This window comes from Pseudophryne corroboree, chromosome 7 (assembly GCF_028390025.1).
Source record: "Pseudophryne corroboree isolate aPseCor3 chromosome 7, aPseCor3.hap2, whole genome shotgun sequence".
In the NCBI taxonomy this organism is placed as follows: domain Eukaryota; kingdom Metazoa; phylum Chordata; class Amphibia; order Anura; family Myobatrachidae; genus Pseudophryne; species Pseudophryne corroboree.
This window is the reverse complement of record NC_086450.1, coordinates 269,013,088-269,028,733: the sequence shown is the minus strand read 5'-3', so window position 1 is coordinate 269,028,733 and position 15,646 is coordinate 269,013,088. Positions and strand designations below refer to the sequence as shown.

The following is a 15,646-nucleotide window of genomic DNA, read 5'->3' as shown; positions in this document are numbered from 1 at the left end:
AAGGTATAACGCTCAATGTTGATAATGCGCAGCACGTTAACTTTGACAGCCTGAAAGAACTGGTCTTAGATTATCCTTTAAACCCCGAAGGCGATGACCAGAAAAAGGTTGTGATCCGTCAACCCGGTATAGTACGTGTGAAAAAGTGCTGGCAGATAGAGACGCGTACTTTGCAGAAGACGCAAAGGTGTGTTTATACTAAACGGTCTCTTACGGACAACTTCACAACACTGCCGTTCGGCTATTAAGATGGACACCAGATTTCAACACCCTTTCTCATGTATTTTAGCGGGGCCGTCCAATTCGGGTAAAAGTTATTTTGTCAAAACGCTGTTGCAACACGCTGCAACACATATGACTCATGTACCTGATAATGTTGTTTGGTTTTACACCTGTTGGCAACCTATATACGACCAACTTCTGCGTGATTACCCCGGTACGCGCTTTATAGAGGGGTTACCAGAGTCTTTTAGCGATGATCAACTTTTTCCCCCTGATAAGGTTAATTTAACAGTGATTGATGATTTGATGGACGCGGCAAGTAATAATTCTGAGGTTGAGAAGGCTTTCACAAAGTATGTACATCATCGTAATCTCAGTATCCTGTACCTTGTCCAAAACATATTTTGTCAAGGTAAAAAGAGCAGAACTATACATTTAAACACAAAATATATGGTCCTGTTCAAAAACCCCAGGGATAAAATGCAGGTGGGCATTCTGGCTAGACAAATGTACCCATCGAAACATCGTTTTTTTCTCGAATCCTATGAATCCGCGACGGCTGCCCCTTATGGGTATTTGCTGGTTGATTTAAGAAACAACGCTCTTGACGATTATCGTTTACGAAGCGGCTTATTCCCACCAGACAAGCCTGTCGCTTTTGTCATTAAGAAGCGTGGTTCTATAAAGCTATAACAGTACAACCTTTAGTCACTTGTTGCCATTCTAACAACGGTGAACATGTCGGGGCGGATAAGACGTAATTGGGTGCTTTTAAAAACGTTAATTAAAGCAACACCAATCCAAAGAAATGCTATTTTATCCAACGCTTCAAACGATTTAGTCACGGCCATTTGTGAGATAGCGCTCAACACGCTTAAAGGCAAAATACCGCTGTCTCAGCGGCAGCTGAACTACCTTAAAAAGAAGCGTGCGCTTATAAAATCACTTTGTAATAAGAAATGTGCCATTGGAAAAAAGAAGATTCTGGTTAAACAGTCGGGTGGTTTTATCGGCTCGCTGCTTGGTTTTGCTATACCGCTAATTACAGGACTATTGTCTAATCGCTGATGGAGTACGCTGAGAAAATGTATCTGGTGCCTCAGAATCAGATAGAACGTTTACATAATAAAACGAACAGCGACGACATACGTAAAACAGCAACGCACGGTCTAGATGTAGAGATCGTGAAAATACTACAGAATAATGATTTATCAGAATATGAAAAAGCAAAGCGATATACAATGTTGTTGCAGAGATACCTGGTGTTGAGTAAGCAGGCTGATAGTGAAATGTCAACTTTAGCTCTTTTATCACCCGTTGCAAAATCTGTTGATGAATCAAATAATACGACACAGCCTATTGCCCCCGATGCTGTTTATCATGAGCTTTTGAGCGGTGTTAATGACCGGTATAAGAAAAACTGTGAAATACTATTGAGTAAAATGACACGCTCTAAACACATCACAGACTGGAACAGTAAAGGGGAGTTTCTGTACAAAGGTGTCACTGTGCCTGGTTCCAACATGTTAGATTTAATAAGAAGCATCACGCAAAGTAACGGTGTGTCGATCCGTAATATACCGAATGGTTGGCCTGAATTTATGCGGGCTATGTCTGAATTGAATATTCCCTCAACCGTCATAGCCAATGCGGGGAATAGAATGTGTTTAGAACGATTAAAAGCTGAGATGCAGGATGACTCTGATGGCGCTGTGACATCGCCCATGTCGTTACAAACCCTTAACAAAGGGCGAATAAATGTTTTAAGTCCCCCAGGTTTAACAACACCGCACGGTTACTTACTGCCTAGGAAAAGATCCGTAAATCTATTTCAGGATTCACAGTGGCTGAAACTATAACATATAACTAATTTATATTATTTTTATACACTGTATTTTGTGTTGGTATTTTGCGCCACAATGTTTAACTTATGTCAATAATATTTTATGTAATGTTTTAAATGCATCTTTACCGTGTTATATATATATATATACATATATCAATAAAATATGCTTATGCTTTATAAAACAACGTTTTGTTCTTTGTTTCTATTGCTGTAAACGGAAGAAATTTCAAGCACACGATATAAAGTTTAATAAACAACGTTGTTTATTAGAAAAACATCATAGATATGATGCGTTGTACATAAAACGTATCAAACAGAATGTTGATTACAAGTTACACAAACAATACAACGTTGTGCGTAACACGCTTCACACACAGCGTTGTGCGTGAAGCGTTTTATGTACAACGTGTCATAGTTATGACACGTTGTACATAAAACGCTTCACGCACAGCGTTGGTTACAAGTTACACAATTCTGTATATATCTATATTCATAATGACTCAGACAATGGCTTCTTGGGAGTCGTCTTACAAAATTTGAAACAAAACAATCATTACGTTTTGTGTCATCACTAAAACGGGCCAGTACATCCACATATTTGTATTTTTTACACATGTAAAATATAAAGTATATGCAATATTGACCGCAAACGGTGCTGTTAAAATTTTGCAACTGCTTATTTTGGTGATAAACACTTTTTGAATTCAAGTTTAAAAAATTTATTATCGCTTTTGGGAATAGGGGGCTGTCAGGGGCTAACCCGTAAGAATCAAAAAAGTAACATTCACGCTGTTCGTTAAAATAAGCGGCCAGCCAGTGCTCACCCGGCTGCCCGCTGCTATGCGTATTGATTACAAACGCGCAGGGGTATTGCGACAGTTTACTGACCGGCAACATATCGCACGGATACGTTCCTTTAAAAATATGCCTTGTGCTTTGCACGGCGTACAGAATACAGTTTATCTGTAATGTGTTCATTTTTTCAGCAGCATAGTGTTAGTTTATTTCATTTATAGATAATCGTACAGCACATCGCGCCTTTGATTAATCTCGATGATGTTATCAAATAGAGCATATATTATCACATTGACTGTCCGGTCCAACGCTTCTGCAAAGCGGAATTCGGCACGTAGATTGCCTGTTCTTATCAGGGAAAGGTGTTCTCCACACTCCTGTTCTGGTGAAAGGTCAAAAGCAAATAGCGTGTAGCCCCTGATGTACTCTTCGCGGTCAATCAGTATACCATTGTCAGATTTCTGCTTATTTGTGATCTGTATGAGTGACATATACTCTCTTACAGCATTACCGCTTTCAAAGTCGGGTTGAAAATTTTTTATACCGTATGTAATATTTTTTATTTTTTTTATTTTTATTTTTCATTTTTCACCGGCTAAAGATGCCACAAAAATGGATGATGCGACGGCTGATGTTATTCTACGGGATATATTGAACAAACCTGATTATTGTCACAACACATCTATACAGAACAGCAATGTTGTTGATGAGCAACCGTTTTTCCCACACGCGACAGGGGGTCGTGCTAAAACATTCGAATATAAAGCAGGTGTGTAATCAAGCACTGTTATATGGTATATTGTTATGCGTTGATTTAAATGCTGATTTTCAGGCAGCGTTGTTTATATTTATTTTATAATATATGTATTACAGATGACGCTGTAGCAATGCGTTATGCGCCGACGATACCATCAGGATGTGATACAGTAGCGCAAATACCCCGTCTTAGTACAAGCGGGAAAATATCAAAACGCACAACCGCCGCTGAAACGGAAAGCCATCAATTCGCAGCAGCAGGTGTGTAATCAAACACTGTTATATGGTATATTGTTATGCGGTGATTTAAATACTGATTTACATGCAGAGTCGTTTATATTTATTTTATAATATATGTATTACAGATGATGCTGTAGCAAGACGCTATGCTCCTTTGATACCAACAGTCAGTGATACATGCGCGCAGATACACAGACCTAGTACAAGCGGGAAAATATCAAAACGCACAACCGCCGCTGAAGCGGAGAACCATCAATTCGTAACGCCGGCAATTGTACATAAGGACGTTGCTAGGTCATCAGTTATGGCTGTGCATAACGGCTGTATCGTCCCGAACAAACGAAAGCCAGCTCGACCAAGAACGAATGAGAGAAGTCATAATTCAACATTTACAGATCTGAAAAGAAAATTGTCATATTCCGAAAATGATAAGCCGCAACGGAGAAGGATCGCGTTACAAACTGTATCATGCGTAAGTAATGATGTTGCTGTAACATCAAAACACACAGCGTTTAACACTGCAGACCGGGATGTCGCTGGTAATACAAAGACTGTAAAGGTTAAGAGGGCATCGCGTCTCTCAAGAAGTAATGTTAAGCAATTGTCGCAATCCGCTGTAATCACAATTCCAGATACACAGGTTTGTTCTGAAACAGAAACAAGACACATAGCAGGCATTGGTTTGTTATCAAATATTGACTCAAGAAGTAATGTTAAGCAATTGTCGCAATCCGATGTCATCACTATTACCGATACACAGGATTGCTCTGAAACAGAAACAAGACACATAGCCGGTAATCCTGTGATATCAGATATTGATGACATAAATGGGCAAGAGCTTATTACAAACTGTGTAGAGTCAACGACACAAGATCCGCAGAATAGTTCTGATGAAGTATTATCAGCCGTTGCAGGAATACCTGGTGATACTACAACGGTTGATTGTGTAACATCAATGCCCAATATTTTTACAACGACAGCCCTGGTACACGCATCGGCTGATGCTTGTGTACCGGCGCGAGGGCTAGCGCCCGACATAGTTGATGAATGTCAAAATTCAGAACAATTAGGCCAAGACGCTGAAATACAATTTTACGCGCTGTTGGGTAAGATACGGGAAGATGTTGAGAACATGGGCGTAAAAGCCGGATACTTGTTAAAACACATTAAAGGTGTGTGCCACGGTAGTAAATGTAAACAAGACATTGTTAAAGAAGTTGTTGAGACGTATATGAATGTCATGTCAAAATACATAGATCGGTCGGTTAAGACCACTGAATTTATTAAAGCCAACATACATCATTTTGCAGAAATAAATGAAACTGATCCGTGACTAGGCATGCTAGGCAATGGTTTGAAACGTGTTTTAAATTTAAATGACTGTAAAAAAAAACCACGAATTAAACCTTGTTTAACATACAAGATCTCACAGTTATTCCGACGCGCAAAGGTGAAACAGGCTGTAACAACATTAATCAGATCGAGAAAGCGCAAGCGGCACAGGGAACATGCGGTAGGTGGCCAATCGTTGTATTTTGACAAATCTATCAGCGAGACCAAATCGCATTGCCACTGTTGGTTTATACCCGATACACAAATCATGTTCCTTTTATAGTTTTTTCTTGCTGGCTTGTGCAGCGTGTAGGCGTCTTGTTCTTGTAACCACTTTCTTACGTCGGATCTTTTAAATTTATTTTTAACCGACCCATAATATTTATCAATACCGCTAAAACTACCTGGTTTTAACACTGTGTAATATGCATCTTTCATCCGCCTGATTTGACGCGCCGCGTTGCGTGACATACTGCGACGGGGTGTTGCGCGACACTCTGCGACTGGTGTTACGCGACAATTTTTAATACGGTTTAATATCGAACACTATAAATTTTATATTAATTTTATATTAAGCGATATAAAACACTATCATTTAATATTAAAAGGGGGCGGGTCCTAGGGCAAGGGGGCGTTAACAACTGTCAAGTTTGACAGAAAGGTTGACTTTATCTACTGCTGGGAATACAGCTTGTGAATAGCTTCCAACACCGTCTCCCTGTCGGAGGGAGATGTTGGTAAAGCAGACTTCAGGAATCTGCGAGGAAGAGACGTCTCGAATTCCAATCTGTACCCCTGTGATACTACCTGCAGGATCCAGGGGTCGACTTGCGAGTGAGCCCACTGCGCGCTGAAATTCTTGAGACGACCCCCTCACCGGACCTGAGTCCGCTTGTAGGGCCCCAGCGACATGCTGAGGACTTTCCAGAAGCGGGGGAAGGCTTCTGCTCCTGGAAAGGAGCTGCTTGCTGCAGTCTCTTACCCTTTCCTTTGCCTCGGGCAGATATGAATGGCCTTTTGCCCGCTTGTTCTTATGAGAACGAAAGGACTGAGGCTGAAAAGACGGTGTCTTTTTCTGTTGGGAGGTGACCTGAAGTAAAAAAGGTGGATTTTCCGGCTGTTGCCGTGGCCACCAAGTCCGATAGACCGACCCCAAATAATTCCTCCCCTTTATACGGCAAACTTCCATATGCCGCTTGGAATCCGCATCACCTGACCACTGTCGCGTCCATAAACTTCTTCTGGCAGAAATGGACAGCGCACTTACCCTTGATGCCAGATTGCCAATATCCCTCTGTGCATCTCGCATATAAAGAAAATGCATCCTTTAAATGCTCTATAGTCAATAAAATATTGTCGCTATTCAGGGTATCAATATTTCCAGTCAGAGATTCCGACCAAACCCCCCCCAGCACTGCACATCCATGCTGGGGCGATTGCTGGTCGCAGTATAACATCAGTATGTGTGTATATACTTTTTAGAGTATTTTCCAGCCTCCTATCATCTGGATCTTTGAGGGCGGCCGTATCAGGAGACGGTAACGCCACTTGTTTTGATAAGCGTGTGAGCGCCTTAACTACCCTAGGGGGTGTTTCCCAGCGCGCCCTAACCTCTGGCGGGAAAGGGTATAATGCCAATAACTTCTTTGAAATTAGCAACTTCCTATCGGGGGTAACCCACGCTTCATCACACACTTCAATCAATTTATCTGATTCAGGAAAAACTACAGGTAGTTTTTTTTTCACACCCCACATAATACCCATTTTTTTGGTACTTGTAGTATCAGAAATATGTAACGCCTCCTTCATTGCCGTGATTATGTAACGTGTGGCCCTACTGGAAAATACGTTTGTTTCTTCACCGTCGACACTGGAGTCAGTGTCCGTGTCTGTGTCTATGTCGACCGACTGAGGTAATGGGCGTTTTAAAGCCCCTGACGGTGTTTGAGACGCCTGGACAGGTACTAATTGGTTTGCCGGCCGTCTCATATCGTCAACCGACCTTGTAGCGTGTTGACACTATCACGTAATTCCATAAATAAAGCCATCCATTCCGGTGTCGACTCCCTAGGGGGTGACATCCCATTACAGGCAATTGCTCCGCCTCCACTAACATCGTCCTCATACCTGTCGACACACACGTACCGACACACAGCACACACACAGGGAATGCTCTGATAGAGGACAGGACCCCACTAGCCCTTTGGGGAGACAGAGGGAGAGTTTGCCAGCACACACCAAGGCGCTATAATTATACAGGGACAACCTTATAGTAAGTGTTTTCCCTTATAGCAGCTTAATATATATTAATATCGCCAAAATATGCCCCCCCTCTCTGTTTTAACCCTGTTTCTGTAGTGCAGTGCAGGGGAGAGCCTGGGAGCCTTCCCACCAGCGGATCTGTGTGGGAAAAATGGCGCTGTGTGCTGAGGAGATAGGCCCCGCCCCCTTCACGGCGGGCTCTTCTCCCGGTTTTTTCTGTAATCCTGGCAGGGGTTAAATACATCCATATAGCCCAGGGGCTATATGTGATGTATTTTTAGCCAGTAAAGGTAATTACATTGCTGCCCAGGGCGCCCCCCCCCCAGCGCCCTGCACCCTCAGTGACCGCGGTGTGAAGTGTGCTGAGAGCAATGGCGCACAGCTGCAGTGCTGTGCGCTACCTTAAGAAGACTGGGACGTCTTCAGCCGCCGATTTCTGGACCTCTTCTCTCTTCAGCATCTGTAAGGGGGCCGGCGGCGCGGCTCCGGTGACCCATCCAGGCTGTACCTGTGATCGTCCCTCTGGAGCTAGTGTCCAGTAGCCTAAGAAGCCAATCCATCCTGCACGCAGGTGAGTTCGCTTCTTCTCCCCTTAGTCCCGCGTTGCAGTGAGCCTGTTGCCAGCAGGACTCACTGAAAATAAAAAACCTAACAAACTTTTATTCTAAGCAGCTCTTTAGGAGAGCCACCTAGATTGCACCCTTCTCGGCCGGGCACAAAAACCTAACTGAGGCTTGGAGGAGGGTCATAGGGGGAGGAGCCAGTGCACACCACCTAGTGGTCAAACTTTTAATTTTGTGCCCTGTCTCCTGCGGAGCCGCTATTCCCCCATGGTCCTGACGGAGTCCCCAGCATCCACTTAGGACGTCAGAGAAATACAGATGGTACTATGACCCGTACAAACTATATAAAATATTCTTCCACTCCTGTTTGTTGACGGAACTGCGGCTGTCGGGGAACTATCCTCCACATTTGGTGGACATGCCCCTATATAGTGCGATTCTGGAATGTGGTCCTTTCTCTTTTAAGATCTCTCTCTGGCCTTCTGTTCTCCTTAGACCCTTGGGTGTTCTTACTTGCTCGACCCACATGTTGATCCTTCATTGAATAAATTGTTCTCTCACATTCTAGCGGTTGCTAAATCACTAATTACTCAGAATTGGAAGTCCACAAGCTCACCTGCAGTCCCTGCTCTTATAAATTATGTGTGGTTTATTGCTGTATGGAAAAAAAATTACATATTATCTTCATGACTGTCCCCATAAATTTGATCTTATCTGGGGCCCCTGGCTCCTTAACATGACCCATTCTTCATCCCTACCTGTACCCTAACCAGTAGTGAATGACGATCAGATTGATCTTCTCCGATGTGTCCTATATGCTGACCTCGAGTCCTCCTTGTTGGAATCTGAACAAACAGTGCACCCGGAAAGTATTCACAGCGCTTCACTTTTTCAACATTTTGTTATGTTACAGCCTTATTCCAAAATGGAATAAATTAATTTTTCCCTCAAAATTCTACACACGGTACCCCATAATGACAACCTGAAAAAAGTTTTATTAAGATTTTTGCAAATTTATTAAAAATAAAAAACTTTTGAATCTGTCTTGCTTCACATTTATTTAGCAGGAGGCGATCGCAATTTCTGCTTGACCGGGAAAGGGGGGAGGAGGGGCGGTGGTCAGCATGCTAGCCAGCCTTGCCCTGCGATGGGAGGCCCCAGCATGTGAACAGAAGGATTGCAAATTCGGCAAATTAGCCAAATTTTCAATACTTACTGAATTAGGCCCAAAGGGGGTGATTCAGAGTTGATCGTAGCTGTGCTAAATTTAGCACAGCTATGATCAGGCACACTGACATGCGGGAGGATACGCCCAGCACAGGGCTATCCCGCCCCGCATGACTGTCCCTGCGCCGTCACAGGAGTACAAAAGCATGCTTTTGTACTTCAGGAGTAGCTCCCGACCAGTGCAGCTCCTGCGCGCTGGCCGGGAGCTACTCATCGCTGCCCGGGTCGACGTCGTGCAGCCGCCACGGACCGCCCCCGGCACGGTCCGGCCACGCCTGCGTAGCCTGGACCGCGTCTCTTAAATGGCGGCATAATGCCACCGCCCCACCCCCTCCCACCCAGCAACCGCATCTGCCTGTCAATCAGGCAGAGGCAATCGCTAGCTAAAGACAGCCGTCGGCTGTCTGGCATGCGCAGTTCAGGCCTGATCGCCGCTGTGCGAACACGCACAGCACCGATCAGGTCTGAATTAGCCCCATAATCCCTAGTGAGTTTCGCTAGAGTTGCATTTATATTTTTTTCTTAGGTGGCAGAGTGATGATGAATAATATGCAGGTTTTAGGATTATTAGGTGTATATTTCTTGGTACTTGTAGTACTTACCCCTCTTCCCCAACAAAAGTGACATACAGTTTATTTCTTTGAAGATCTTTTCTTGAATAGCCCATTATTTGGTTGAAAGCATCCTCTAATAAATGGTCTCTTCTTATGATTAATCTGAAATAAACAAAGTAACATAAACAGAAAACCTACTAAAGACCTTTCATGAAATCAATAAACCATGATCGAACAATAATGGAGCAGATATGTGACACAGGTGTCATAGTACATTTGTTATTGCGTTCTCAGACAGTTATTCCATGGATCAATGTAAAATACGGGTGCTGTTACCCTTCCATTCGTATCTGTCGTTACATGTGCCGAAGAATATAAACATACATTACTGTCAGTTGGGGAATTATTCTCTACAGACACAACATACAGATAAAGCTAAAACTGCTTATTTGGTATAAATCTTGAAATCTATCCTATTTTCACTCCATTTTTGCAACAGAACGGAAGTTAAAGTGTCGCAGCCCTGCTATATATAGATTGCATCACATGAACAACACATTTTAATAAATATTGTCTGAGTTGCTTTAAACCAAAATTAGCCAAATCTTCTGCATTTTGTTTTCAGATTCAGGGTATGAATGCTGCCATGGAGCAGGCAGGGCCCATGATAGGCAAGTAATAAACAGCTATGTGGATGTACGGGTGCTGCCTTACTCCTGGATTAGCTGGATGGATTTTCCCCTAGGCACCAAGCTTTCAGCTCTCCCTCTGGAGACTTCCAGTCAGTGCCTCTCTAGGAAAGTGTGGCTGTGATTCAGACTGTGATTATGAACATCTTGCACGCCATTTAGAACTGTTTAATATATCTTTTCTTGTTCTTAGCTGTATTCACAAGTTATTCTAAGTAACTTGATTGCTGCATATCCTAGATTAGCATTATAAACTGCACTAACTTTAAAAATAAAGGACTCTGTGTACCATAGTGCATACAGCCCTATTGATACGTTTTATGGCGCAGTATAACACTATGTAATATGGAGATACTGAAAGAAGAGGAAGGAACAGTACAACAAATCACATAGTATTGCCCTGACGCCATGTTCCTTGCCCTCTGCTTTAGCAAAGGTTGCCACACAAATCCAATTTCTAAAGATAAATATGGAGGAGAAAGTGGGAATGTTCTGTTCTTTCCTTCTATATTACCTTCATACACACCCTAACTATGCAATCTTCTTGATTTTTAACAACCCAATACCTTGAATAAATCTGCCTGAACCCTTTTTTAGGGTTCAGAATGACAAGTTATTAGGTACTATGACCTCTATGCAAGTCTTCTGTACATGCTCCTGCATTGCGTGCTCTGAACTAACTGGGTATTTTCCTCCTCTCTGTATACTTAGTCTGCTACTCCTCATCATCATCATCAGAGCACATGTTCACTAGAGATGAGCGAGTTCGGTTTCTCTGAATCCGAACCCGCACGAACTTCATGTTTTTTTTCACGGGTCCGAGCGACTCGGATCTTCCCGCCTTGCTCGGTTAACCCGAGCGCGCCCGAACGTCATCATGACGCTGTCGGATTCTCGCGAGGCTCGGATTCTATCGCGAGACTCGGATTCTATATAAGGAGCCGCGCGTCGCCGCCATTTTCACACGTGCATTGAGATTGATAGGGAGAGGACGTGGCTGGCGTCCTCTCCATTTAGATTAGGAGAGAGAGAGAGAGATTGACCTGAGGCTGATACTGTAGAAGAGAGTGCAGAGTTTAGTGACTGACCACAGTGACCACCAGCAGTGCAGTTGTTTTATTTAATATATCCGTTCTCTGCCTGAAAAAAACGGTACACACAGTGACTCAGTCACATACCATATCTGTGTGCACTGCTCAGCCCAGTGTGCTGCATGCCTGCATCATCTATGTATATATTATATATCTGACTGTGCTCAGCTCACACAGCTTATAATTGTGGGGGAGACTGGGGAGCACTGCAGTGCCAGTTATAGGTTATAGCAGGAGCCAGGAGTACAAGACAGTCACATACCATATCTGTGTGCACTGCTCAGCCCAGTGTGCTGCATCATCTATGTATATATTATATATCTGACTGTGCTCAGCTCACACAGCTTATAATTGTGGGGGAGACTGGGGAGCACTGCAGTGCCAGTTATAGGTTATAGCAGGAGCCAGGAGTACATATTATATTAAAATTAAACAGTGCACACTTTTGCTGCAGGAGTGCCACTGCCAGTGTGACTGACCAGTGACCTGACCACACTGACCACCAGTATAGTTAGTAGTATACTATATTGTGATTGCCTGAAAAAGTTAAACACTCGTCGTGTGACTTCACTTGTGTGGTGTTTTTTTTTTTATTCTATAAAAAACTCATTCTGCTGACAGACAGTGTCCAGCAGGTCCGTCATTATATAATATATATACCTGTCCGGCTGCAGTAGTGATATATATATATATATTTTTTATATCATTATTTATCATCCAGTCGCAGCAGACACAGTACGGTAGTTCACGGCTGTAGCTACCTCTGTGTCGGCACTCGGCAGTCCATCCATAATTGTATACCACCTACCCGTGGTTTTTTTTTCTTTCTTCTTTATACATACATACTACTACATCTCTTTATCAACCAGTCTATATTAGCAGCAGACACAGTACAGTACGGTAGTTCACGGCTGTGGCTACCTCTGTGTCGGCACTCGGCAGTCCGTCCATAATTGTATACCACCTAACCGTGGTTTTTTTTTCTTTCTTCTTTAAACATACATACTACGACATCTCTTTATCAACCAGTCTATATTAGCAGCAGACACAGTACAGTACGGTAGTTCACGGCTGTGGCTACCTCTGTGTCGGCACTCGGCAGTCCGTCCATAATTGTATACCACCTAACCGTGGTTTTTTTTTCTTTCTTCTTCATACATACATACTACGACATCTCTTTATCAACCAGTCTATATTAGCAGCAGACACAGTACAGTACGGTAGTTCACGGCTGTGGCTACCTCTGTGTCGGCACTCGGCAGTCCGTCCATAATTGTATACCACCTAACCGTGGTTTTTTTTTCTTTCTTCTTTATACATACATACTACGACATCTCTTTATCAACCAGTCTATATTAGCAGCAGACACAGTACAGTACGGTAGTTCACGGCTGTGGCTACCTCTGTGTCGGCACTCGGCAGTCCGTCCATAATTGTATACCACCTAACCGTGGTTTTTTTTTCTTTCTTCTTCATACATACATACTACGACATCTCTTTATCAACCAGTCTATATTAGCAGCAGACACAGTACAGTACGGTAGTTCACGGCTGTGGCTACCTCTGTGTCGGCACTCGGCAGTCCATCCATAATTGTATACCACCTAACCGTGGTTTTTTTTTTCTTTCTTCTTCATACATACATACTACGACATCTCTTTATCAACCAGTCTATATTAGCAGCAGACACAGTACGGTAGTTCACGGCTGTAGCTACCTCTGTGTCGGCACTCGGCAGTCCGTCCATAATTGTATACTAGTATCCATCCATCTCCATTGTTTACCTGAGGTGCCTTTTAGTTGTGCCTATTAAAATATGGAGAACAAAAATGTTGAGGTTCCAAAATTAGGGAAAGATCAAGATCCACTTCCACCTCGTGCTGAAGCTGCTGCCACTAGTCATGGCCGAGACGATGAAATGCCAGCAACGTCGTCTGCCAAGGCCGATGCCCAATGTCATAGTACAGAGCATGTCAAATCCAAAACACCAAATATCAGTAAAAAAAGGACTCCAAAACCTAAAATAAAATTGTCGGAGGAGAAGCGTAAACTTGCCAATATGCCATTTACCACACGGAGTGGCAAGGAACGGCTGAGGCCCTGGCCTATGTTCATGGCTAGTGGTTCAGCTTCACATGAGGATGGAGGCACTCAGCCTCTCGCTAGAAAAATGAAAAGACTCAAGCTGGCAAAAGCAGTAGCACCGCAAAGAACTGTGCGTTCTTCGAAATCCCAAATCCACAAGGAGAGTCCAATTGTGTCGGTTGCGATGCCTGACCTTCCCAACACTGGACGTGAAGAGCATGCGCCTTCCACCATTTGCACGCCCCCTGCAAGTGCTGGAAGGAGCACCCGCAGTCCAGTTCCTGATAGTCAGATTGAAGATGTCAGTGTTGAAGTACACCAGGATGAGGAGGATATGGGTGTTGCTGGCGCTGGGGAGGAAATTGACCAGGAGGATTCTGATGGTGAGGTGGTTTGTTTAAGTCAGGCACCCGGGGAGACACCTGTTGTCCGTGGGAGGAATATGGCCGTTGACATGCCTGGTGAAAATACCAAAAAAATCAGCTCTTCGGTGTGGAACTATTTCAACAGAAATGCGGACAACAGGTGTCAAGCCGTGTGTTCCCTTTGTCAAGCTGTAATAAGTAGGGGTAAGGACGTTAACCACCTCGGAACATCCTCCCTTATACGTCACCTGCAGCGCATTCATAATAAGTCAGTGACAAGTTCAAAAACTTTGGGTGACAGCGGAAGCAGTCCACTGACCAGTAAATCCCTTCCTCTTGTAACCAAGCTCACGCAAACCACCCCACCAACTCCCTCAGTGTCAATTTCCTCCTTCCCCAGGAATGCCAATAGTCCTGCAGGCAATGTCACTGGCAATTCTGACGAGTCCTCTCCTGCCTGGGATTCCTCCGATGCATCCTTGCGTGTAACGCCTACTGCTGCTGGCGCTGCTGTTGTTGCTGCTGGGAGTCGATGGTCATCCCAGAGGGGAAGTCGTAAGCCCACTTGTACTACTTCCAGTAAGCAATTGACTGTTCAACAGTCCTTTGCGAGGAAGATGAAATATCACAGCAGTCATCCTGCTGCAAAGCGGATAACTGAGGCCTTGACAACTATGTTGGTGTTAGACGTGCGTCCGGTATCCGCCGTTAGTTCACAGGGAACTAGACAATTTATTGAGGCAGTGTGCCCCCGTTACCAAATACCATCTAGGTTCCACTTCTCTAGGCAGGCGATACCGAGAATGTACACGGACGTCAGAAAAAGACTCACCAGTGTCCTAAAAAATGCAGTTGTACCCAATGTCCACTTAACCACGGACATGTGGACAAGTGGAGCAGGGCAGGGTCAGGACTATATGACTGTGACAGCCCACTGGGTAGATGTATGGACTCCCGCCGCAAGAACAGCAGCGGCGGCACCAGTAGCAGCATCTCGCAAACACCAACTCTTTCCTAGGCAGGCTACGCTTTGTATCACCGGTTTCCAGAATACGCACACAGCTGAAAACCTCTTACGGCAACTGAGGAAGATCATCGCGGAATGGCTTACCCCAATTGGACTCTCCTGTGGATTTGTGGCATCGGACAACGCCAGCAATATTGTGTGTGCATTAAATATGGGCAAATTCCAGCACGTCCCATGTTTTGCACATACCTTGAATTTGGTGGTGCAGAATTATTTAAAAAACGACAGGGGCGTGCAAGAGATGCTGTCGGTGGCCAGAAAAATTGCGGGACACTTTCGGCGTACAGGCACCACGTACAGAAGACTGGAGCACCACCAAAAACTACTGAATCTGCCCTGCCATCATCTGAAGCAAGAAGTGGTAACGAGGTGGAATTCAACCCTCTATATGCTTCAGAGGTTGGAGGAGCAGCAAAAGGCCATTCAAGCCTATACAATTGAGCACGATATAGGAGGTGGAATGCACCTGTCTCAAGCGCAGTGGAGAATGATTTCAACGTTGTGCAAGGTTCTGATGCCCTTTGAACTTGCCACACGTGAAGTCAGTTCAGACACTGCCAGCCTGAGTCAGGTCATTCCCCTCATCAGGCTT

General features: G+C 44.1%; 2 protein-coding genes across 8 annotated transcripts in view; one reads left to right on the top strand and one right to left on the bottom strand.

The window, feature by feature from the left end:
* Positions 1-15,646, bottom strand: part of HECW2 (HECT, C2 and WW domain containing E3 ubiquitin protein ligase 2) — a 1,325,610-nt gene that overhangs the window by 189,208 nt on the left and 1,120,756 nt on the right. For all 7 annotated transcript variants that reach the window (XM_063934135.1, XM_063934134.1, XM_063934138.1 and 4 more), the window contains one exon: positions 9,846-9,959. In XM_063934135.1, the coding sequence (XP_063790205.1) occupies positions 9,846-9,959 (114 nt within the window). The remainder of the gene's footprint in view (positions 1-9,845; positions 9,960-15,646) is intronic.
* On the top strand, positions 3,471-5,247 carry LOC134943576 (uncharacterized). Its single transcript, XM_063932339.1, has 3 exons — positions 3,471-3,632; positions 3,737-3,880; positions 3,985-5,247. The coding sequence occupies exons 1-3, from the start codon at positions 3,476-3,478 to the stop codon at positions 5,190-5,192; spliced, it is 1,509 nt and encodes a 502-aa protein (XP_063788409.1). The 5' UTR covers positions 3,471-3,475; the 3' UTR covers positions 5,193-5,247.